At 35.3% G+C, this 24280-nt stretch overlaps 1 protein-coding gene across 2 annotated transcripts in view; it reads left to right on the forward strand.

The window, feature by feature from the left end:
• The window catches only part of FSIP2 (fibrous sheath interacting protein 2), a 99011-nt gene that overhangs the window by 25484 nt on the left and 49247 nt on the right, over nt 1-24280 (forward strand). For both annotated transcript variants that reach the window (XM_084999135.1, XM_084999136.1), the window contains exons 10-14: nt 13883-13995; nt 14381-14426; nt 15605-15711; nt 17784-17844; nt 24132-24189. In XM_084999135.1, coding sequence (XP_084855261.1) covers nt 13883-13995; nt 14381-14426; nt 15605-15711; nt 17784-17844; nt 24132-24189 — 385 coding nt within the window. The remainder of the gene's footprint in view (nt 1-13882; nt 13996-14380; nt 14427-15604; nt 15712-17783; nt 17845-24131; nt 24190-24280) is intronic.

Genomic DNA, 24280 nt, shown 5'->3' on the forward strand with positions numbered 1-24280 from the left:
CATTGGTGAGAGTGGGCATCCCTGTCTTATTCCAGATTTTAGTGGGAAGACTTTCAGCTTTTTTCCTTTGAGTATTATATTTGCTGTGGGTTTGTCATAAATGGCTTTGATTACATTAAGGTATGTTCCCTCTATACCCACTTTGGTAAGAGTTTTGATCATGAATGGATGTTGGACTTTGTCAAATGCTTTCTCTGCATCTATTGAGATGATCATGTGTTTTTTGACTTTTCTTTTGTTAACAAATGTGGTGTATGACATTGTTTGATTTGCATATGTTGAACCATCCTTGTGCACCTGGGATGAATCCAACCTGGTCATGATGTATGATCTTTTTCATATGTTGTTGGATTTGGATGGATAAAATTTTGTTGAGAATTTTTGTGTCTATAGTCATCAGAGATATTGGCCTATAGTTTTCCTATTTGGTGGTATCTTTGTCTGATTTTGGAATTATGGTGATGGAGGCGTCATAGAATATCCTTGGGAGTATTCCTTCTTCTTCGACCTTTTGGAAAAGTTTACAGAGGATGGATATAAGTTCCTCTTTGTATGTTTGGTAGAATTCACCTGTAAAGCCATCTGGTCCTGGACTTTTATTTGGAGGGAATGTTTTTACGACATACTCAATTTCATTTCTAGTGATTGGTCTGTTCAATTGATCTATTTCTTCTTGATTCAGTTTTGACAGGCTGTAAGTCTCTAGAAAGTTGTCTATTTCTTCTAGATTGCAAAATTTGTTGGCATATATTGTTCATAGTATTCTCTCATGTTTTTTTGTATTTCTGTAGTATCTATGTTGACTTCTCCTTTTTCATTTCCTATTTTGTTTATTTGCGTTTTTTCTCGTCTTCTTGGTGAGGCTAGCCAGAGGTTTGTCAATTTTGTTTACCTTTTCAAAGAACCAACTCTTGGTTTAATTGATTTCTTCAGTTGTTTTTTAATCTCTATTTTATTGATTTCCTCTTTGATATTTATGATTTCCTTCCTTCTGCTGACTTTAGTTTTTGTTTGTTCTTTTTCTAATTCATTTAGGTGTTGGGTTAAAATTATGGATTTCAGATTTTTCTTCTTTTTTTGAGGAAGGCCTGTATCACTATGAATTTCCCTCTGAGCACTGCTTTTGCGGCATCCCATAGATTTTGAGTGGATATGTCTTCATTATCTCAAGGTACTTTTTAATTCCTTCTTGATTTCCTCATTGACCCACTGGTTTTTAAGTAGCATTTTGTTTAGTCTCCCTGTGGTAAGTTTTTTCTCATTTCTTTTCCTGTGGTTGATTTCTAGTTTCATGCCATTGTGGTCAGAGAAGATACTTGAAATAATTTCTATACTCTTAAATTTGCTGAGGTTAGCTTTGTGCCCCAGTATGTGATCAGTTCTTGAGAATGATCCATGTGCACTTGAGAAGAAGGTGTATTCTGATTTTTTTGGATGTAATATCCTGAAGATGTCAATTAAGTCTAACTTTTCTATTGTGTCCTTTAGGATCTCTGTTGCCTTATTGATTTTCTGTGTAGAGGATCTGTCCATTGTTGTGAGTGGGATATTAAAGTCTCCTACTATGATTGTAGTCCCATCGATTTCTCCTTTTATGTCTGTTAGTATGTTATAGGTATCTCAATGCTCCTGTATTAGGGGCATATATATTGACGATTGTAATATCCTCTTCTTGAATGGATCCTCTAACCATTAAATAGTATCCTTCTTTGTCTTTCTTTATGGCCTTCATTTTAAAGTCTATTTTGTCTGATATGAGTATTGCAACTCCTGCTTTCCTGTCTTGTCCATCGGCATGATATCTTTTCCCATCCCCTCATGTTCAGTCTATATGTATCCTTTGCCCTAAGGTGAGTTTCTTGTAGGCAGCAGATTGAAGGTTTTTGCTTTTTTATCCAATCTTCCACTCTTTATCTTTTGATTGGAGCATTTAGTCCATTGACATTTAAGGTGATTATTGATAGATATGTATTTATTGCCATTTTAAACCTTGTTTTCCAGTTGATTCTATGTTTCTCTTTTCTTCTTTTTTGGGTTGGATGGTTTCCATTTATTTTATGCTTGAGTACTTTTCTTTGCAGTTTCTGTGAATGTAATGTTTGGTTTTGATTTGTGGTTGCCCTCTTTTTTAAGCATGTTAGGCCCTTCCTATATCTGCTTGCTTTTGCCTCATAGTCATATAGGCTCAGACCCATCATTAAAATAATAAAAAAAAAAGAATCTATATTTTCTTACTTTCCTTCCTCATACTCATATTGTATGGTTTTGATGTCTTTTTTTTTTTTTAAAGATCTTCATGTTTAGATCTGTATGTTGGCTTATTTAAGTGATTGCTTTCCAATTGTGGTTTCCTCCCTCCTAATTCTTCTTTTTCTCTCTTTTCTCTCTCTTTTAATTTAGAGATGCCCTTCCAGTATATCTTTTAGAATGGGTTTAGTATTGCTGTACTCATTTTAGCTTTTGTTTGTTGGAGAAATTTTTTATTTCCCCTTCTATTTTAAATGATATTCTTGCTGGATAGAGTATTCTAGGTTGCAAATTTTTTTCTTTTTTCAGCACTTTAAATCTATCTTGCCACTCCCTTCTGGCCTGTAGTGTTTCTGTAGAGAAATCAGCTGATAGCCTTATGAGGGTTCCCTTATAATTAATACTTTGCTTTTCTCTTGCTGCCTTTAGAATCCCCTCTTTATCTTTAACTTTTGCCGGTTTTATTATAATATGTCTTGTTGTGGGCCAGTTTGGGTTCAGCTTGTTTGCAGCCCTCTGTGCTTCCTGTATCTTGATATCAGTATGTTTTAGATTTGGAAAGTTTTCAGCCATAATTTCTTCAAATATATTTTCAATCCCCTTTTTTTCTTTTCTTTCTGGAATTACTATTATGCATAGATTGGCCCACTTTATATTATCCCATAGTTCTCTTATATTGCTTTCATGTTTTTTCATTTAGTTTGCTGTCCTGATTGGGTGATTTCCATTATTTTATCTTCCACATCACTAATTCGTTCCTCTGCGTTATTCATTCTGTTCTTTATTGCCTTAAGCTCAGTTTGTATCTCTGCGAATGAATTTTCTAGTTTTTCTTGGCTCCTCATTATATTTTCTAGTTCCTTTCTAAATGAATTGCATTACTGTTCATATCCTCTCTTAATTCCTTCAGTATTTTCACTATCTCCCTTTTGAACTCAATGTCTGTCAGACTGCAGAGGTCTGTTTCATTGTGGTCTGCTTTAGGTGAATTCTCCTGTTCCTTTAACTGGGAATGGTTTCTGTGCTTCTTCATCTTGCTTATGTTTTTCTTTTTCTGTGAGTTTGGGGAAACCAAACTGTAGTCTTGTAAGGCTACAAAGGGGTATGCAAGAATACACCTTTGTATTTTTTGGGGGGGTTACTGTTTATTTTTGGTGTGGGAGTTTGAATATTTGCTGTCTCTTTCTTCGGTGTGATCAGGCTGTTGTTCCTAGGATGCTCAGTGTGTTTTCAGGGAGAAGGAGGCAATGGGTAGGGCCAGCAGTCAGTGCCTGGTCATTGCGCTCTCAGTAGCAGCAAGGACCTGCAGGAAGATGGCACAGGCTACTCCTAGTTGCAGGGCCCTGGGAAGTGGTAATAAGCTCTAGGCAGATCTTCAAAGTGACCAGAGCATTTGGAAGTCGCAGGAGCAAGGTTTGTTAGTTCCCAGGGGAGTAAGAGCAACAACAGCTTGTGTTTGATTACAATGTCTTCCTCTGAGGTGATTGGAACTGCAGATGGTGCCTGTTCAGGGACTCCTATTGACAACCCTAATTATTTTTTTAACTTCCTTGCTATCGGAGAAGAATGGATTATCCACACTTATCTTGTACACACTCTGTTTCTTGTACACAGTTCAGTTGTTTCAATACCATTGAGTTTCAAAGGATTCTTTGAAAAGATTCTCTCTTCTGTTTTACTGGTCTCCTTGTCCTTATAAGAATACAGTATTTTCTTAACTATCGGGCTTTATAATAAGTCTTGAAATTTGGCAGTTTAAGATCTCCAACATTTGTTGTTCTTCTGGGTTGGCTTATTTGTTCTGTGCATTTCCATAGCAATTATATTTCTTTTTTTTTTCTTTTTGTCCTTTTTGCCATTTCTTGGGCCACTCCTGCGGCATATGGAGGTTCCCAGGCTAGGGGTCGAATCAGAGCTGTAGCCACCGGTCTGCACCAGAGCCACAGCAACGCAGGATCCGAGCCGCGTCTGTGACCTACACCACAGCTCATGGCAACGCCGAATTGTTAACCCACTGAGCAAGGGCAGGGATCGAACCCGCAACCTCATGGTTCCTAGTCGGATTCGTTAACCACTGCACCACGACAGGAACTCTGCAATTATATTTCTAATTGAAGTATAGTTGATTTATAATGTTGTGTTAATTTCAGGTATACAACATAAAGATTCAATTTACTATATTCTATTATAGGTTACTCCAAAATACTGAATATAATTCCTTGTGCTATACTGTAAATCTTCTTTCTTATCTGTTTTATGAATAGTAGTTTGTATGTTAACCCAATACTAATTTGTCCCTCTCTCACTCCTTTTCACCTTTGATAACCATTAAGTTTTTGTCCTAAGTCTATGAGTCTATTTCTGTTTTTTATAAATACCTTTGTATTATTTTTTTTATATTCCATATCTAAGTATGTCTTTGACTTACTTCACTAAGCACAATATTCTCTATGTCCATCCATGTTCATTCTTGTTTATAGCTGCATAGCATCTCATTGAATATGTGTATACCACATCTTCTTTATCACTTTATCACTTCCTCTATTGATGGACATTTAGGTTGCTTCCACGTCCTGGCTCTTATAAATAGTATTGTGATGAACACTAGGGTGCATGCGTCTTTTCGAATTATGGTTTTGTCCTGATATATACCCAGGAATAGGATTGCATAGTTTGTTAAGGAACCTCCATGCTGTTACAGTAGTTGCACCAATTAACATTCCCACAAACTATATAGGAGGGTTGCCTTTTCCCCACATCCTCTCCTGTGTTTATTGTTTATAGACTTTTTTATGATGTCCCTTTTGATGTGAGGTGATACCTCATTGCAGTTTTGATTTGCATTTCTCTAACAATTAGTAATTTTGAGCATCTTTTAATGTGGTTTTTGAGCATCTGTCTTCTTTGGAGAAATATCTAGATCTTCAGATCATTTTTTGATTTTTTTTATATAAAGTAGTAATAGATGTTTGTATATTTTGGAGATTAATCCCTTGTGGGTCACTTGGTTTGCACATGTTTTCTTTCATTCTGTGAGTTATCTATTTGTTTTTTGTTATGGTTTCCTTTTCTGTGATAAAGCTTTCAAGTTTAATTAGGTCCCATCTTTTTGTTTTTATTTTTATTCCTCTAGGAAGTGGATCCAAAGAGATACTGCTGCAATTTATGTCAAAAAGTGTTCTGCCTATATTTTCCTCTGAGGGTTTTAGGGTATTCAGCCTTATGTTAGATCTTTAATCCATTTTGAGATTATTTTTTGTATATGGTATAAGAAAATGTTCTAATTTCATTCTTGGTTTTTTTTTCCCCCTTCTTTTTAGGGCCACACCTGTGGCATATGGAAGTTCCCAGGCTAGGGGTCAAGTTGGAGCTGCAGCTGCAGGCCTGCACCACAGCCACAGTAATGCCAGATCCAACCTGCTTCTGCAACCTACACCACAGCTCACAGCAACACTGGATCCTTTAAACCACTAAGCGATGCCAGGGGTCAAATCCACATCCTCATGGATACTAGTCAGTTTCTTAACCAGCTGAGCCACAACAGGAACTCTCTAATTTTATTCCTATACATGCAGCTGTCCAGGTTTCCCAGCACTTCTTATTAAAGAGACTGTCTTTCCTCCACTGTATATTTTTGCCTATTTTGTCAGAGATTAACTGACCATAGTTGCATGGGTTTATCTCTGGGCTTTCTATCCTGTTTCGCTGATCTGTATTGCAGTTTCTGTGCCAGTAGCACACTGCTTTAATGACTGTATCTTTGCAGTATCGTCTGAAGTCAGGAAGCTTAATTCCTCTGGTATTGTTTTTCTTTCTCAAGATTGCTTTGGCTACTCCAGGTCTTTTGTGTTTCCACACAAATTTTAAAATATTTATTCTAGTTCTGTGAAAAATGCCATTGGTAATCTTTTTTCTGTTTTTCATTTTGTTTTGTTTAGGGCTACACCTGTGGCATATTGAGGTTCCCAAGCTAGGGGTCAAATTGGAGCTGTAGCCACTGGCCTATGCCACAGCCAGAGCCATGCCAGATCTGAGCCACATATGTGACCTATGCTAAAGCTCATGGCAAATCCTTAATCCACTCAGCGAGCCCAGGAATCAAACCTGCAACCACATGGATACCCATCAGATTCGTTTCCACTGAGCCATGATAGTAACCTCCCACCATTGGTAATTTGATAGGGATTGTACTGAATCTTTAGATTGCCTTTGATAGTAATTTTGATAATATTGATTCTTCCAATCCAAGAGCATGGTGTATCTTTCCATCTGTTTGTGTCATCTTGTATCTCTTTTACTACGGGTTTTCAAAGTACATTGTTGGATTTGGTTTTAATATCTTGTTGGAATCTGTCCTTAGGTAGGTTTATTCCTAGGTGTTTTATTCTCTATGATGCAATGATAAATGGGATTGTTTCCTTAATTTCTCTTTCTGATTTTTCATTGTTAGTGATAAGGATGCAAGATGCCTCTGTTTATTAATTTTGTATCTTGCAATTCTGTTGAATTTATTGATGAGCTCTAGTAGTTTTATGGTAGCATCTTTAGGATTTTTTATGTGTAGTAATGTCATGTTATCTGTAAACAGTGAGGGTGTTATTGCTTCTTTTCCTATTTGGATTACTTTCAATTTATTTTTCTCATCTGATTGCCATAATTAGGACTTCCAAAATTATGTTGAATAAAAGTGGTGAGAGTGGAATACTTGTCTTATTCCTTATCTTAGCAGAAATGCTTTCAGCTAAGCACCCTAGAGAATGATGTTAGCTCTGGGTTTGTTGTACATAGCCTTTAGTATGTTGAGGTAGTTTCCCTCTGTGCCCACTTTCTGCAGGGTTTTTATCATAAATGTGTGTTCAGTTTTGTCAAAAGCTTTTTCTGAATCTATTGAGATGACCATAACAGCTTTTATTCTTCAGGTGTAAATGTGGTGTATCACATTGATTTGCAAATGTTGAATCCTTGCATCCCTGGGATAAATCCCACTTGATCATGGTGTACGATCACTTTAATATATTGTTGGATTTGGTTTTAATATCTTGTTGGAATCTGTCCATTTTTTGAGGTTATCCATTTTATTGCTGTCTAGTTGCTTATAATAGTCTCATGATTCTATGTATTTCTGTGGTGTCAGTTCTATTTTCTACTTTTTCATTTCTAATTGTATTGATTTGAGCCCTCTCCCTTTTTTTCCTTGATGAGTCTTGTTAAAGGTTTATCAGTTTTCTTGAACTTTTCAGAGAACCAGCTTTTGGTTTCATTGATATTTTCTATTGTTTTCTTCATTTCCATCTCATTTATTTCTTCTCAGATCTTTACAATTTCTTCTACTCACTTTGGGTTTTGTTTGTAATTCTTTTCTATTTGTTTTAAGTGTGAGGTTAGGTTGTGTACTGGGGATTTTTCTTATTTCCTGAGGTGAGATTGTATTGCTATAACCTTCCCTCTGATAATGATTTTGGTTCATCCCATAAGTTTTGGGCAACTATGCTTTCATTGCCATTTGTCTCTAGGTATTTTTTAATTTCATATTTGATTTCATCAGTAATACATTGGTTGTTTCATAGCATATTGTTTAGTCTCCACATGTTTGTGGTGTTTACAGTTTTTTCTTGTGATTTATTTTTTGTCTAAGATCAGTTCACTAATTGAAGATAGATCTGGAGATAGAGCAGATGTTTTCTAAACCTTTGTTTTGATTCCTATTATTTAGCCTTCATGTGTTTGTGTTTTTTACAGTTTTTCTTATAATTTTCTAATCTCATAGCATTGTTGTCAGAAAAGATGCTTGATATGATTTCAATTTTCTTAAATTTACAAAGTCTTGATTTGTAGCCCAAAAACGTGATGTATCCTGGAGAACATTCCATGTGCACTTGAGAAGAATGTGTATTCTGCTGCTTTCAAATGGAATGTTCTATAAATGTTTATTATGTCCATCTGGTCTAAAGCATCATTTATTGATTTTTTGGGGAGGATACGCTAGCATAAATTAGGGATTAAAGTCCCCCACTATTATTGTGCTATTGTTGACTTCTCCTTCCATGGCTGTTAGCAGTTGCCTAATATATTGTTGTGTTCCTACATCAGGTTTATATAGAATTACAATTGTTAATGTCTTCTGGATTTATCTGTTGATCATTAGGTAGTGTCCTTCTTTGTCTATTGTTTTTTTTTTTTTTTTTTTTTTTTTTTTTGCTTTTTAGGGCCATGCCTGTGGCATATGGAGGTTCCCAGGCTAGGGGACGAATCAGAGCTGTAACTGCCGGCCTATATGACAGCCACAGAAATACAGGATCCAAGCCATGTCTGCAACCTACACCACAGCTTAGGGCAATGCCAGATCTTTTTTTGTTGTTGTTGTCTTTTTTGCCATTCTTGGGCCGCTCCTGCGGCATATGGAGGTTTCCAGGCTAGGAGTCAAATTGGAGCCATAGCCGCTGGTCTGTGCCACAGCCACAGAAACGCAAGATCCAAGCTGTGTCTGCAACTTACACCACAGCTCACAGCAACGCCGGATCCCCAACCCACTGAGCAAAGCCAGGGATCAAACCCACAACCTCATGGTTCCTAGTCAGATTCATTAACCACTGAGACACCTGGGACTCCAACACCAGATCTTTAACCCACTTAGCAAGGCCAGGGATCAAACCTGCATCCGCACAGAATCTAGTCAGATTCGTTAACTGCTGAGCCACGACACGAACTCCTATTGTATCATTCTTTATTTTAAAATGTATTTTGTCTGATAGGAGTATTGCTACTCCAGATTTCTTTTGATTTCCATTTGCTTGGAATATCTTCTTCCATTCTCACACTAGATCTGAAGTGGGTCTCTTGTAAACAGCATATATGCAGGTCTTTTTTTTTAATCCATTTACCCAGTCTCTGTCTTTTGGTTGAATCATTAACCCATTTACATTCAAGGAAATTATCGATATGTATGCATTTATTGACAGTTTATTAACTGTTTTGGATTTGTTATTGTTGGACTTTTCTTCCCTTCCTCCTTTGTTCTTGTCTCTTGTGATTTGATGACTTTCTTTAGCGTTGTATTTGGTTGGCTTTTTCTTTTTTATGTGTCTATTATAATTTGGGGGGGGTTGCAGTTCCCATGAGGTTTTGATATACCATACTATCTGTCTATCTATCTTTCTGTCTGTCTATCTATCTATCTATCTATCTATCTATCTATCTATCTATCCAAAAAATTGTTTTAAGTTGCTGGTCCCTTAATTTCAAATGCATTTTTAATATTCTGAATTCATCCTTTCCTCTTCTCACAAATAATGGTTTTGATATATTTGTCTGTGGATGATTTCCTCCTTTTATATTATGTTTGCCTTTACTGGTAAGATTTCCCATTTGTAATTTTCTTGTTTCTAATTGTGGCCTTTTCTTTTACACTTAAAGAAGTTCGTCTAGCATTGTTGTAAAACTAATTTGGTGGTGCTGAATTCTTTTGTCTTTTGCTTTCTTCTTAAAGTTCTGGTTTCTGTGTTGAATCTGAGAGCCTTGCTGGGTAGCATAGTCTTGATTATATGTTTTTCCCTTTTTATCACTTTAAATTAATCATACCACTCCCTTATGGAGTGCAGGGTTTCTGCTAAAACATCAGCTGATAACATTCTGGGGGTCCTTTGTAAGTTATTTGCTACTTTTCCATTTTTGCTTTTACTATTTTGTCTTTGTATTTATTATTTGTCAGTTTGATTAATATGTGTCACAGCATGTTCCTTCTTGGTTTTATCTTGTATGGGATTCTCTGTGCTTCTTCAACTTGAGTATTTCCTTTCCCATATTAAGGAAGCTTTCAGCTATAATCTCTTCAAATATTTTCCCAAGCCCTTTCTCTCTCTCTCCTCTTTCTAAGACATGTTGGTACATTTAATGTTGTGCCAGAGGTCTCTATCCTCATTTATTTTCATTCTATTTTCTCTATTCTTTTCTGCAGCAGTGATTTCAACCACTCTGCCTTCCAGCTCACTTATTCGTTCTTCTGCCTCAGTTATTGTGCTCTCGCTTCTTTCTAGTGTATTTTTTCATTTCAGATATTGTATATTCATCGTTGTTCTTTAAATCTGCTAGCTCTTTATTACACTTTTTTTTATAACTTCTTTATCTGTGCCACCATTCTTTTTCCAAGATCATGGACTATTCTGGCTATCACACTCTGAATTATTTTTTCAGGTAAATTGCCTGTTTCTTCATTTAGTTGTTTTTGTGGGTTTTGATCTTGTTCCTTTGTCCAAAACATATTTCTCTGTTGTCTCATTTTGCCTAACTTTTATGTTTGTGGTTTCCTTTCTGTAGGCTGCAGGATTTTATTTCCTCTTGCTTCTGGTGTCTGCCCTCTGGTAGATGGAGCTGGGACTTCTTCTTCTGGTGTGCAGGGCTGTGTCAAGGGGTGTGTTTAGAGGTGGCTGTGGGCTTGGTACAACTTTAGGCAGCCTGTCCGGTTTTAATATTTTGTGATGCAAGGGCTGCTTTTAGTTTGGATGCCTGCCACACCTCTTTCTTCAGAGTATGTTGGCTGAGTATGCACACCCCTTAATAGAAGTGTGAATGATGTTGTGGGGACCAGAGCCTGCAATGGATATTGAGCAGGGTCTCCTATTTGCTCTGTGATTGTCACAGCCCTGTACTGCTACCTAGTTGTTGGAGTAGAATCCCTTGGATCTGTTTCTGAGCTGTGTTTCAGATCTGTGGTGTGAGGTAGGCAGGATTGCAGCACTCCCACTCAGAGAGGAGCTACTGGGTAGTCCTACACTAGAGCTATTCACCTGAGAGTGTGCCCTGTTGTGTCGCCTTTTCCTCCTCATTTTGCCAGCTCACAAAGTTTACTGTTGTTGGCACTACTCTTGCCTCCACCTCAAGCATGGGTCTGTCAATAATTTGCCCTGATATCTTTTAGGTATTGTTTTCACCTGGCCACCAGCACAGATCCACTGAGGTCAGGACCCAGGGCTGCTGTATTCATTTACTTGGTCTCACTACAGGAGCTATGGAAGCCACTCAGGCTCTGGCCTGGTCCAGTCCCCAGGTATACATACCTACAAAGTCCACCACTCCTTTAATTGAATGAGTGTGACTCAATTTTTGAGCTCCTGTGTTTATATTTTTTTTCTTTTCTTTTTTTTTTTTTTTTTTTTTGTCTTTTTGCCTATTCTAGGGCCACTCTCATGGCATATGGAGGTTCCCAGGCCAGGGGTCCAATCGGAGCCACAGCCACTGGCCTATGCCAGGGACACAGCAACGTGGGATCTGAGCCATGTCTGCAACCTATACACCACAGCTCACGGCAATGCCAGATCCTTAACCCACTGAGCAAGGCCAGGGATCAAACCCGCAACCTCATGGTTCCTAGTCGGATTTGTTAACCACTGAGCCACAACAGGAACTTCCTATGCTTTTTCTTTTGTTTGTCCTTAGTCTTTTCTTACCTGCTCACAGGAGGCCACATGAGAAGTTCTTGCACCTGTGCTTCCTCATGTGTGGCGAAGTTTAACCTGAAAGTTGAGCTCAGAGCAGAGGATTCACTTTGTATCCACCTTCCCAACAATACTCTGTATCTTAAACAGTGGGAATCCAGACAGTTTCTCATGTCACTGAAACTCAGATACAGGTGTCCCCATGGGCCCAGTCAGTGGTGGCTGAAGCCCTTAGAGCAGATGGTTGAGGTGCAAGGGCACATTGACCTACTATTTTCCAGATATGTGTTCTGGCCTCACCTTTCATTTCTTTTCCTTGCTAGCCAAGACCTCCTGAACAGTGTTGAACAAAGTGGTGATTATGCACATCCTAATCTTATTACAAAATTTAAGGCCATGTGGTCAATATGAATTAGAATATTAACTCCAGAGATTTGAAGATAGCTTTTATGAAAGGAAGGACATACCCTCATACTTATCATTCACTAAGAAGTTTTATTATGAATGGGTGTTGAATTTTATCATGTTTTTCCTTGCATCTTTGAGATAATCATCTAAATTTTCTTTGTTCCTCTCACAGTGATAAGTTATTTTCACTTATTTTTGAATGATAAACCAACCTTGCGTTCTTGGGATAAGCCTCACTTACTCGTTACATATTATTTTTATTATATATTGTTATTCAATTTACTTTTACTTTATTTATAAGTTTTAAATATTTATTCAGGAGAAGATATGTGACTTGAATTTTTCTTTTGTTGTAATTTGGTCTTGTAGTGATTTTTTGTATCTGAGTTATTCTGGTCTCCAAGTGTGAGCTGGAAGAGGACTTCTCTTCAATTTTCTAGATGAATTTATGTAGAAGTAGTATAAATTCTTCCTTAGATATTTTGCATAGGTAAGAATTGAAGTGATTTGAGCCTGGAGTTTTCTTTGTGGAAATGTTTTTTAACTACATATTACATTTCTTTAACAGTTATGAGGTTCTCCATATTTTCTATTTATTCCTATATGAGATTTGATCACTCGTATTTTTCAAGGAAAATCATCCCTTACATTTTTTTAATTTATTACTATATATTTTTATACTACTCCTTTATTATTATTGTAGTATTGTAGACTCTGTTGCGATATTATATCTAATTTTCCTGATGCTGTAAATATATATCTTCTATTTTTTCTGCTCAATCTGACTTATCAGGTTTATTTAGATTCTCAACTGTTTATTTTCTCTCTTTTCTATTTATTTTTTTGCTTTGATCTTTTATTTTCTTCCTTTCTTCTACTTAGTGTTGGCAAGGATGTGGAAGAATTAAAATCCTGATATACTGCTGAATGGCATACAATGGTACAACCATTTTGGAAAACAGTTTGGCTTTTCTTAAGAGTTAAACATATACTATGACCCAACCATTCCACTACTAGGTATTTACCCAATAGAAATGAAAAACATGACCACACAAAAACTTATGCCTATAAGTTCATAAATATAAGTTTTCCAAACTGCAAACAATAGGTGAGTGAATAAAAAAAAATGTGGTATATCCATACAATGAAATACTTCTCAGAAATAAAAAAGAATGATTTTTTTTTTTTTTTTTTTGGTCTTTTAGGGCTGCACTGGTGCATATGGAGGTTCCCAGGCTAAGGGTTGAATCAGAGCTGTAGCCATCGGCCTACACTATAGCCACAGCAATTCAGGATCTGAGCCACATCTGCAACCTACACCACAGCTCACGGCAACAACAGATCCTTAACCCCCTGCACGAGGCCAGGGATCAAACCCACATCCTCATGGATGTTAGTCTGGTTCATTAACCACTGAGCCACGATGGGAACTTCAGGAATGAATTATTAAAACATATAATATTACATTGAGTGAAAGAAGCCAGGCAAAAAAAAAAGTACCTACTATATGATTCCAGTCATATAAAATTCTAAAAAATTCAAACTCCTCTTGTTAGAGAGGTATAGAGCAGTGTTGTCAGAGGATGAGATGAAAAAGATGGATGGGCTACAAAAGTAGATGAAAAAAGTTTTAGGGGTATTAGAAATTTTAGTTTGTTACAGTGATGGCTTCACAGTTGTAGACATTTTAAAATTGAAGAAACATTCAATTTAAATGAATACAGTGTATTATACTTCAATTATACTTCAGTGAATTCCTTTTTAAAATATGCTGTTTCTTTTTTATTTACTTTTAGGATCCTTAGTAAACACTATTCATCAATCTGTAAGTAGTTCAAAGAATGTTGCCAAAAAATCAGTACCTCCTGTCATTTGTCAGTCAGATGTTCAAGATGATACTGAACAAAAGGTATAAAATTATGTTTCAAACTTTTATAAGGTGATTATTAATTTAGCCAGCTTTTATTGCTATGAACTTAAAACAAATTGAACGACTAAACTTCTTAGAACCAGCCGTTGTATACATTATCATGTCTTTAAACGAAATATGGAGTACTAGAAGAGAAGCAAGTTTGTACATGGCTACATATTAAACTCAGTTTTGAATAGTTAAATTTAAGATCACTGTGGAAGGTATCCTAGGAGGTTAGTAATAAATATTGAGACAATTTTCATGAAAAAGTTGGGAGATAAAAGAAAATATGTATTAATTTGGTTGATTGATAGAAGGCAAAATCTCTTTCAGAGGTAAAGTTACTAATGAATGTTCTTATCTTTAATGTTGTACCATAAAGAAAGATGGAGAGACACATGAAAAATCAAGTATTTTTGATGATAGAGGTGAGAAAATAAAAAACATTCATAATACTTCTCTTATTCACTAAGTACCTAATTATGATTTCACCATATGGTTTCTCAAGTTGTTTGTTTTACCTGATTATTAAAATCATGGTTATTTTGGAAAATAAAGCATGGTGTAAAACTCCTTATGAATTTCAATATTATAATTAGCCTATATATTTGAATGATCACTGGATGGGTATGACTTTTATGTGGAAAAGTTAGGAGTCCCTGCTGTAGCTGTTTATCATGATAGGCAGAGTAAGGTACTACCATACTACAGTACACCTGGTTACAGTACAAAGAACTACCTCCAGGAAGGTCCCCATACTCCACTGCCATCATTTCCCCACAGACAATTTATCCTATTTCCCATCTATCCTTGAGTGGAATATTCAATAGCTAAGTTTTTCTGCAACTTGTTAGATTTTTGGAAGTCACCTAAAAATACTCTCATGCATATCCTACATACACACATAGAAAATGCTATACATCTCCATCCAGCGACCAATGACCACCTCAGATTCAATACAAAAATCAAATTCTTCATCTTCCTGATCCTTGTATTTTTAACACAGGGATAAAACTGGACTTACCTTTGACTCTTCCTCTTTCTTGAATTTTGTATCCCAAAGTTGCCACTTTCTGTCTAATCTACTTCCTTAATTTCTCTCTCTCTCTTCTTTTCTATTCACACAACTGCTACCTTTGTTTCTTCCATCCTTTACTACTACAGTAACCTTCCTCCAACCCCTTCCTCATTTTTTTAATCCACCATGCATTTTGGTGTGAAAGCAATCTTCCTGAAGTGTAGTTTTGGTTCTTTCTCTATTCAAGTTGTGAATGTTTTTCTATAGCAAGCTGAATGAAATGCAGTTATATCTGCCAATGGTTTGTGGTTAGTTATAGGGATTAATCTGGCATAATATTAAATAAATTAGGATCAGAGTTTAAGAATCTCAGACTTGTTCCTGAGGGCAGTGGTGAACCGCTGGGAATTTGTAGGTACTCAGCATTTAAAAAATCCATGTTATTCTTGGATATATTTTCTTAACTCAGGTAAATCCCTGCAATTGTGCCAGCTCAGCAGGGAGAATAGTAGATCAGTTCTTGTAACATTAACCCTTGTGCCACCAATGCTATCTTTTCATATGTTTAAGTATCTCTTCTTTTTCCAGGAGAGATATACGTCTCAGTTCAAGATTCAATGATTTCAGCTCAGAATTCAGCTACAAGACATTTTCCTAGACTTTCACAGTCTTATGTGGATCCTTCAAAGTATGAGGTATAAAATATTTATTTTGCTTCAAATGAAAACAATAAATGAAGTACAATCTTGTGATCATCATCAGTATAAAAAATTAATTCATGAAGTTACCATACAGAACAACTTTACTCCTTGAAATTAATCATACCATAATGAAATTTTAATAGCTATAGGAGAGTCTTCCTAAATATATACAACATGTAGCTCATGGTACATACCTGTAGTCTTCAGAGAAAGTATCAAATTTGGCTTCTTTGATTGGGCTTGCCTAGTACTGATGAATTGTTCAGAGACAGACATATTATCTCTCCACATTCCCTTTGACCAGTGATCAGTTACTTGCTGTTGAAAGGTTACCAGCAAAGATTCAGGGTGCAGCTTCTGGGTATAACACAGACATTTTTCTCTGTGGGTTGCCAGTTTGCTATTATAGGAGTCAAAACCATATCTTTCATTCCATTAGTAACATAGTGTTAACTGGTTGAACTGTGCTAAAACATTAACATGGTTTGAAAGAGATTTCAGTAAACCAGGAATTTATTAATTTTTTTCCAAATTATTTCTATTGATCTAGTAGAAAGTGTCTTTATCTTCCATGTCCTCTAATGCCTAATGGTTGACAGACTATATTATACATAACTCTTAAATGTAGTATGTTTACTATAATATGCTTTTTTATAGCACAGTTTATTACAAACAAGCATTTTATATTTCAGTGTTCTACTGTTAAGTATGCACATTAAGCAGGCTAAGAATTTTAAAAAGAAATTTCTTCACTACTTTGACATTTAAAGTCTTCATATTCCCTAACAGATGCCAAAGACTATGTCATCTACCAAAAACCAACCAAAACAAAAAAATTCTTTAAAAATAGTGTATGAATTATATTATTGTTCTATTTTGAGTAATGTATTGTTAAATTTGCCACTTATGTTGCTATAAAATGAATACTAAATGTCCACAAATACCTAATTTATTATGAGAAATACCATGAGGATTTTAAGTACTACATCCTATTTCCAATATGTTGTACCACTGTCAGAAAATGCCAACCAGTGTCCAAAAACTTTTTTCTGGTGGCTTGTGCTCAGCTCTCAGATCTGGGAATTAAAAAGTCTGTTGCACTAGATTTAGCATTCTAAGCAGCTTGAATTGTGGGACACATCTCAAGAGTCAAATTCTCATATATTCAGATACTCTTCCCTTTGCCTTCCAGCTCTACTTAAAAAACTTTTCTTCTTTTGTTAGTTTTGTTTAGAAAAAAACCTATTCATTTGTCCCATTGAGTTAATTAACTTTTACTAATCAGTGTACTCCAAAGAGAATTGATTTAACCATAAATAATGTTGTGCAGGAAAGAGTTAACATAGCATATTTGAGACTGCTGTCTTTATAAAATCCTGCTTCCAAGACTGGCCTATGCCTAATGTTTGGGAATTTGGCCTTTCTAACATTCCCTAGCTGATAGGGAACCTTCCATAACAATGGGTGGGTGTATGTTCCTAGACTCTGCAAACAATGTGATTTTTTGCTAAAAAGCGGATTTCCTTTTGGCAGGCTAGAATTTTACATATGCCCTAGGCAGAGGTTGTTTTCATGACCAGCCTCAAAAAAACCTTTAAGAACTGAGCTTCTAAACAGCTTCTCAGGCAGGAACATTGCACATACATTACTGCATTTTTATTGCTGGAGAAAAGCTCATGTTCAAATATGTCCTTTCACAGAAGGGGGAGACTATAAGGAAGATGCATGGATGGATCCAGTCTCAGCCTATGTCTTTCTCCCTTACAGTGTATTTTTTTAAACTGTAATAAATATTGGCTGTGAATACTACTATATTCAGAGTCCTATGAGTCTTTGCAAATTACCATATGTGTGCATAGTCTTGTGGCCCTATGATACAACTATGAACTTTTGAATACTATAAATAATAGATGTAATCATCAAAATGTATACATTTTTTAAAAATAACCATTAAGAGTTTTAAAAACCTTAAATCTCTATATTTTAAATAAATAAATAATAGTTGATGTTCACATTCTGGAAAAAAATTTGTTGAAGATGTTTTTTCTATTGTTTGGATTATGTAGAAGGAGATAAATGCTGATTGGAACGAAAGATCAAAGAAACCAAGCTGCTTCTCTGAATCAGGTAAACATCAGCAACAGCTATTAAGTAAATTGTACAGTCTGTTAATTCATTGTTTCAGCTAACATTTATCGAGCTCCAACTTCATGTCAGGTATGATGCTAAATACTAACTAAAGAAACCGACAGATCTTATTCAGGGCTGTTTACATTATAGTAAGGAGATAATCATGTCAATAACCAAAATCCATTATGATAGGCACAGTAAAGTAGATATGTGTACAAATCAAAGGAAATATAGAGAAGACAATGCTTAGGTCTACCTAGGGTTCTCAGAGAAGCCTTTACAGAATAGATAAGCCATACTTAAGACATGAAGGATGAGGATGAATTTTCTATTTTAATTTTAAGGAAATTGACACTTTGTAATGTTAATTGTTCTCTTTCTTCAAATACTTAATGCCTGTTTGTTTAAAAGTTGCCTTGAATGTTGTTTTGTTTTATATATGTGTATGTGTGTTTGTGTGTGTGTGCGTGTGTGAGATGTAGGATATACATTAGTTCTATGGTTAGGTTTATTCCTTAGTAACTTTATCATTTTCGCCATTTTAATAAACATTTTCCCACATTGATATACAGGTTAGAGAAAGGTTTTTCCTCTTGTATCCAACTACCTTACCAAAATAAATCTCTGGTTAATTTTAATGGTTTTGCTAATGTCTGTTTTTCCTTAATAAATAATTACATGAGAGAGATTTTTCTTAAATTCCCCAATTTTTGTACTCATTTTAATATCCTGTCTAAATACAGTTACTGGAACTTCCAATATTAATAGCACGGTAGTTAAAAATATGCTTGTTAAATTCTGGGTTTTACTTGAAATAGTTTTATGTTTTACCATTTAGGATTTTTGTTGATTTGGGCAATTATGCTTTGTTATTATAGTAGTTTTTCCTTAGTTGAGAATTATGGCTGAGGATGAAATTATGAGTTTCATTTTATGAAATAGAATTATTAATTTTTGAAAAATCTTTTCTAGTACCTTTTTTTTTTTTTTTTGTCTTTTTAGGGCCACACCTGCAGCACATGGAGGTTCCCAGTTTAGAAGTCAAATCAGAGCTGTGGCCATAGCCACAGCAATGCCAGATCTCAGCTGTGTTTGCAACCTACACCACAGCTCAAGGCAACACCAGATTCTTAACCCACTTAGCATACAAATATATGTAACCTATGATATAAACAATAGAATAAAATTCTCTGTGCTTCAGAAGCCCCCATTCTTTTCTCTCCAAATCAAAACATTGTGCCTCCTTTTCCTTCTCTTGATTTCTACTACAAAAGATTAGTATTACCTGTTTTTGAACTTTATATAAATGCAATCAATGTATTTTTTTTTATCCTGGCTGCTTCTCTCAATATTATATTTCTGAGATTCATACTATCTCTGTGTATAGCTATAATTCATTTTAATTGTTGTATAGTATTCCACTTTATGAACATACAATTCATTCTATTTTTGGATATATGGATTTTTCAGATATGAACTGTTATAATGTTATAGTACATTTGTCTGCATATGTGTGTGTTCTATGGATTTGTTACTAAGGATAAAACTGCTGTGCCACTAGGTATGTTTGTATATGTTCGATTTTAGTAGATCATGTTCAAGAGTTTTCTGAAGAGGTCTCACCAATTTAAACTTGTACCAGAAGTTAATGAGAGTTCTTATGGCTTTGTATCCTTCTCAACACTTTATTATAGTCTTCAATTTTAGCCATTCTGGTAGATTGGTATATTATTGAGGACTTAATTAACATTTCTTTTATTAGTAATGAAGTTTCATATCTTTATTGGCCATTTAGATATCCTTTTTTGTGAAGTTTCTACTTAAGTCCTTCATCCACTTTTCTATGATATTTCACCTCTGCTTTTTATTAATTTTTAGCAAGGTTTTTTATATTTTACATAATTAATTATTTGTTGTATATAACAGTGTAATGTATTTTCATACTATATGCCTTTCCTTTTTTTTATTATGGCTTTTAAAAAATAGGTTATCATTCAAATTATCTTTTATTTCGCTGAGTTATTTCTGTGTCCTGTATAAGAAATCTTTTCCTAGCCAGTGTTATGTCTTTCTTGTGCGAGAAAGCTAAAGGGTTATTCTGATAGCAAATATAAGTTATGCAATACAGTATTACCAACTGTAGACCCCATATTATAAATTAGATCTTCAGACTTTGTTCATCTTATATCTAAAATTTGACCCCCTTAGAGTTCCACTTGTGGCTCAGTGAGTTAAAAACCTATGAGGACGAGGGTTTCATCCCTAGTCTTGCTCAGTGGGTTAATGATCTAGGATTGCGACAAATTGCAGCATAAGTCACAGATGTGACTTGAATTCAGTACTGCTAACACAGTATGGCCATAAAAAGAAAAAATACAGAAAATGTTGACCCTTTTTACCTTATTTCCCAGCCCTTGGAAACCACCATTCTACTATTTCTATATGTTGAACTTTTTTTTTTAAAAAAGATACCGCAATAAAAGTGTAATCATGCAGTATTTGTCTTTCTCTGTCTGGTTGATTTCAGTTAGCATAACCTGCCCCTTCAAATTCATCTATGTTTTCACAAATGGGGTGTGTGTGTTTGTGTGTGTGTGATATCTAATATTTTCCTTACGCATTCACTCAACAGACACTGAGATTGTTTCCATACCTTGGTTATTGTAAATAATGCTACAATGAATAGTAGTTCTCTTAAAGCTATCTCTTTAAGTTGCCGATAGTGACTTCATATTTTTGTATATAGACCTGGAAGTGGAGTTGCTGGAGCATGTAGTAGTTCTATCTTTAATTTCTTAAGGAACCTCCATATTGTTTCCCCTAATGGCTGTACATTCCCACCAGCAGTGTACAACTGTATCCTTTTACCCACATCCTCATCAGCATTTGTTATCTCTTATATTTTTGATGTATATCCTAATAGGTATGAGATGATGTCTTAGGGTAGTTTGTATTTGCACTTCCCTAATGATTATTGATGTTGAGCACCTTTTCACATCCCTTTTGGCCATTTATAAGCTTATGTTGGAAAATTGTCTTTGAAGTTTCATGTTCCTGTTGGCCATTTATTGGTTTAAATTGCAAAAATGTCTATTCAGTTTCTCTGCCTTTTTTTTTTTTTTTTTTTTTTTGCTCTTTAGGGCTGCACCCACAGCACATGGAGGTGCTCAGGCTAGGGGTCCAATTGGAGCTACAGCTGCCGGCCTATACCACAGGCACAGCAGCATTAGATCCCAGCCATATCTGCGACCTACACCACAGCTCATGGTAACGTCTGAAACTTAACCCACTGAGCGAGGGCAAGGATCGAATCTCCAACCTCATGGTTCCAAGTCAGACTCATTTCTGCTGTGCCAGGACAGGAACTCCTCTGCCCATTTTTTAACTGGGTATTTGGGGCTTTTTTACTATAGAATTATATTAGGTATTTGGGGTAAATTATCAGGCGTATCATTTGCAAATATTTCATACCATTCCATGGATTTTCTTTTCATTTTGTTGATGGTTTTCTTTACTGTACAAAAGCATTTTCAGTGATCCCACTTATTATCGCTTTTTTTTTTTTTTCCTTTGGATTTGACAGAAAAACAAGCTATTGCTAAGACCAATGACAAGGAGCTTATTGCCAAAGTTATCTTCTAGGAGTTTTATAATTTCAGATCTTATGGTCAAGTTTTTAATCTCTTTGGAGTTGAATTTTGTGTATGGTATATTGTAGGGCTCCAATTTCATTCTTTTGTATCTTGTTGTTCAGTTCTCCCAACACCACTTTTTAAAGAGCCTATTCTTTTTTCATTGCATTGCATATTTGTGAATCCTTTATTATAAACTGAATATATATATGTGTGTGTGTGAGTATGGGTTTATTTCTGGTCTCTTTACTCTGTCCCATCTGCCTCTGTGTCAGTTTTTATACTAGTACTATGCTGTTTTGATTACTATGCCTTTGTAATATAGTTTGAAATAAAAGTGTAATGCCCTAGCACTGTTCTTCTTTCTGAAGACTGTGTTGACTATTCAGGGTCTATTATGGTTTAACATACATTCTAGAACTGTTCTATTTTGTGAAAAATACCCTTGGAATTTTGATAGGGACTTGAGTACTATGGACATTTTAACAATATTAATTCTCCCCATCCATTATCATGCAAATTTACCATTTACTTGTATCCATTTATTTGTAACGTCTTCAGTTTCTTCCATCAATGTCTTATAATTTCAGTGTACAGGTTTTTCACCTCCTTTGTTAAATTTATTCCTGAATATGTTACTGTTTTTGATGCTATCTAACTAGGATTATTGTGTTGATTTCCTTTTCTGTTAGTTTGTAATTAATATATAGATATATAACCGATTTTTGGTAACATACTCATTATTTTTACTTTGATTTAGTATCAGAAGATATAGCCTTTAAATCTCTGTATTTCATTCTGGTTGATTTCTTCAAGATTGTCTTCCTTTTCACCTATTTTCTCTTCAGTTATATCTATTTTTATAATTTATTTTATAAATTATATACAGTTTTAAATTCACTTTATATCAATAGTGATTTCTCAGGTTTGATTGGACTTTTTGATACATTCTGTTCCTGCAGTTTCCAATTACTTATCTGTTTAAATATATAAAATGCACATAGTTAATAAATATCTGAAATCTTTGAGGTCTAATTTTAAAGTTAATTTCCTAATAACAGGCATTGTAGTTTGTTTCTTCATAATTGTCTATGTGTGTGTGGCAGGGATGTGGTTGTTATATGTTAGCTTATTTTTGACAGAAATATATCATTGGGAATTTTATATGTTGATAGATCACTATGTAGAAGCTCAAACTGAACTTATTAAATATGTCCAGTTCTGTGAATATCAATTATACTTCAATAAAGCTGTTAAATTTTTTCATATGCTTCTGGCTAGACATCTAGGATAGCTATATATACAGGTTCATTTAAAATAATTTCTCAGAATGAATATGAACCTCAAAGTCATAAAGATGCAGTCTGTGATTATGAATTTTTAGGAGATATTTTTATTTACTCTTCTTCTTTCTGCAACTGAAGCCAAGACTTGATTTATCTGTCGTGCTACCTCTGTGGCATGATTTTTTAAAGACAACTCTTTCACCTAGGATGTACCTCTCTGTGTGATATGGCATAATTTTACAGGCTCTAAGTTTTAATTTCGCATCTTGTTTTAGCCTAATATATGGTTTTAAATACCTGACAGCCCATTAACTTTGCACTTATGGCCAGTGCTCATAGGGCAGGCATCTACTTCACCATGTGCTTAAGTAAAATTCCATATTTTTATTCCCTCCAATTTTTCACTCTCAAGGATTTCTTTTAACTCCTTAAAAGCCCTACTGTTTTAAGAGGATGGTTTTAATGTTTTATACAAAATTGTAGGAAAAATGTTTTTAGAATATTTACTCAAGAATACTAATGAAAACCACAGAACAGTCTGGTTTTTATTTTGCTTTTAAAATTGTAGAAGAGGAGTTCCTTTGTGGTGCAGAGGGTTGAGGATCCAGCTTTATGACTGCTGTGGTGTGGGTTTGATCCCTGGCTCAGGAACTTCCATATGCCATGATAGTGGCCAAAGAAAAATTGTAGAGGAGTTAACACAAGCTGAATAAGATAAAAGAGATAATAAGAACTTAAAAAGAGGCAGAGGGGGCTCCAGCCAAAGAAAATGGGAAAAACAAGGACATAGAGGCATGGAAAACATGATATATTTAAGTCAACAAGTTATTCCATGCCTCTTATTCATAGGATACATATGGAAAACTAGCCAGAGAAAACACCAGAGACCAAATTAAGAACATCAGGTTGTATGGTATATTTTATGCCTTGCTAAGGAATTTAGACTTCATTGTAGAGTGTCTTTGGAGGCTTTTATTTATTTATTTATTTGTCTTTTTGTCTTTTTAGGGCCGCACCTACGGCATATGGAGGTTCCCAGGCTAGGGGTCCAATTGGAGCTGTAGCCAGTGGCCTACACCACAGCCACAGCAACATGGGATCCAAGCCGCATCTGTGACCTACACCACAGCTCATGACAATGCCAGATCCCCAACCCACTGGGTGAGGCCAGGGATCGAACCGGCAACCTCATGGTTCCTAGTCAGGTTCGTTAACCACTGCGCCACAACGGGAACTCCCATCTTTGGAGGCTTTTAAACAACACTTTGACAACAGAGAATAAAGACCTACTGCAGGATATTAATTACCATTTTGCAAGTTGTTGGAGAAGGATACAAATTAATTATTCTTTTTTTCTGGTAAATAGGAACTCGGGTTCCTGACACAGTCCAAGGTATTTTCCCTTCTCGAGTTTTCTCAAATACGTAAGTATCTAAGAAAATTAATGTATAATATAAATTAACATTCTAATAAGTATATAAGTGCTTTTCAAAAGCAAATAATTACATGGCATCT

The sequence above is a fragment of the Sus scrofa genome, chromosome 15, assembly GCF_054392235.1.
Source record: "Sus scrofa isolate SSC_HxYL_T2T_F1_AM1 chromosome 15, Sscrofa_HxYL_maternal_Yorkshire_Landrace_v2.0, whole genome shotgun sequence".
Taxonomy (NCBI): domain Eukaryota; kingdom Metazoa; phylum Chordata; class Mammalia; order Artiodactyla; family Suidae; genus Sus; species Sus scrofa.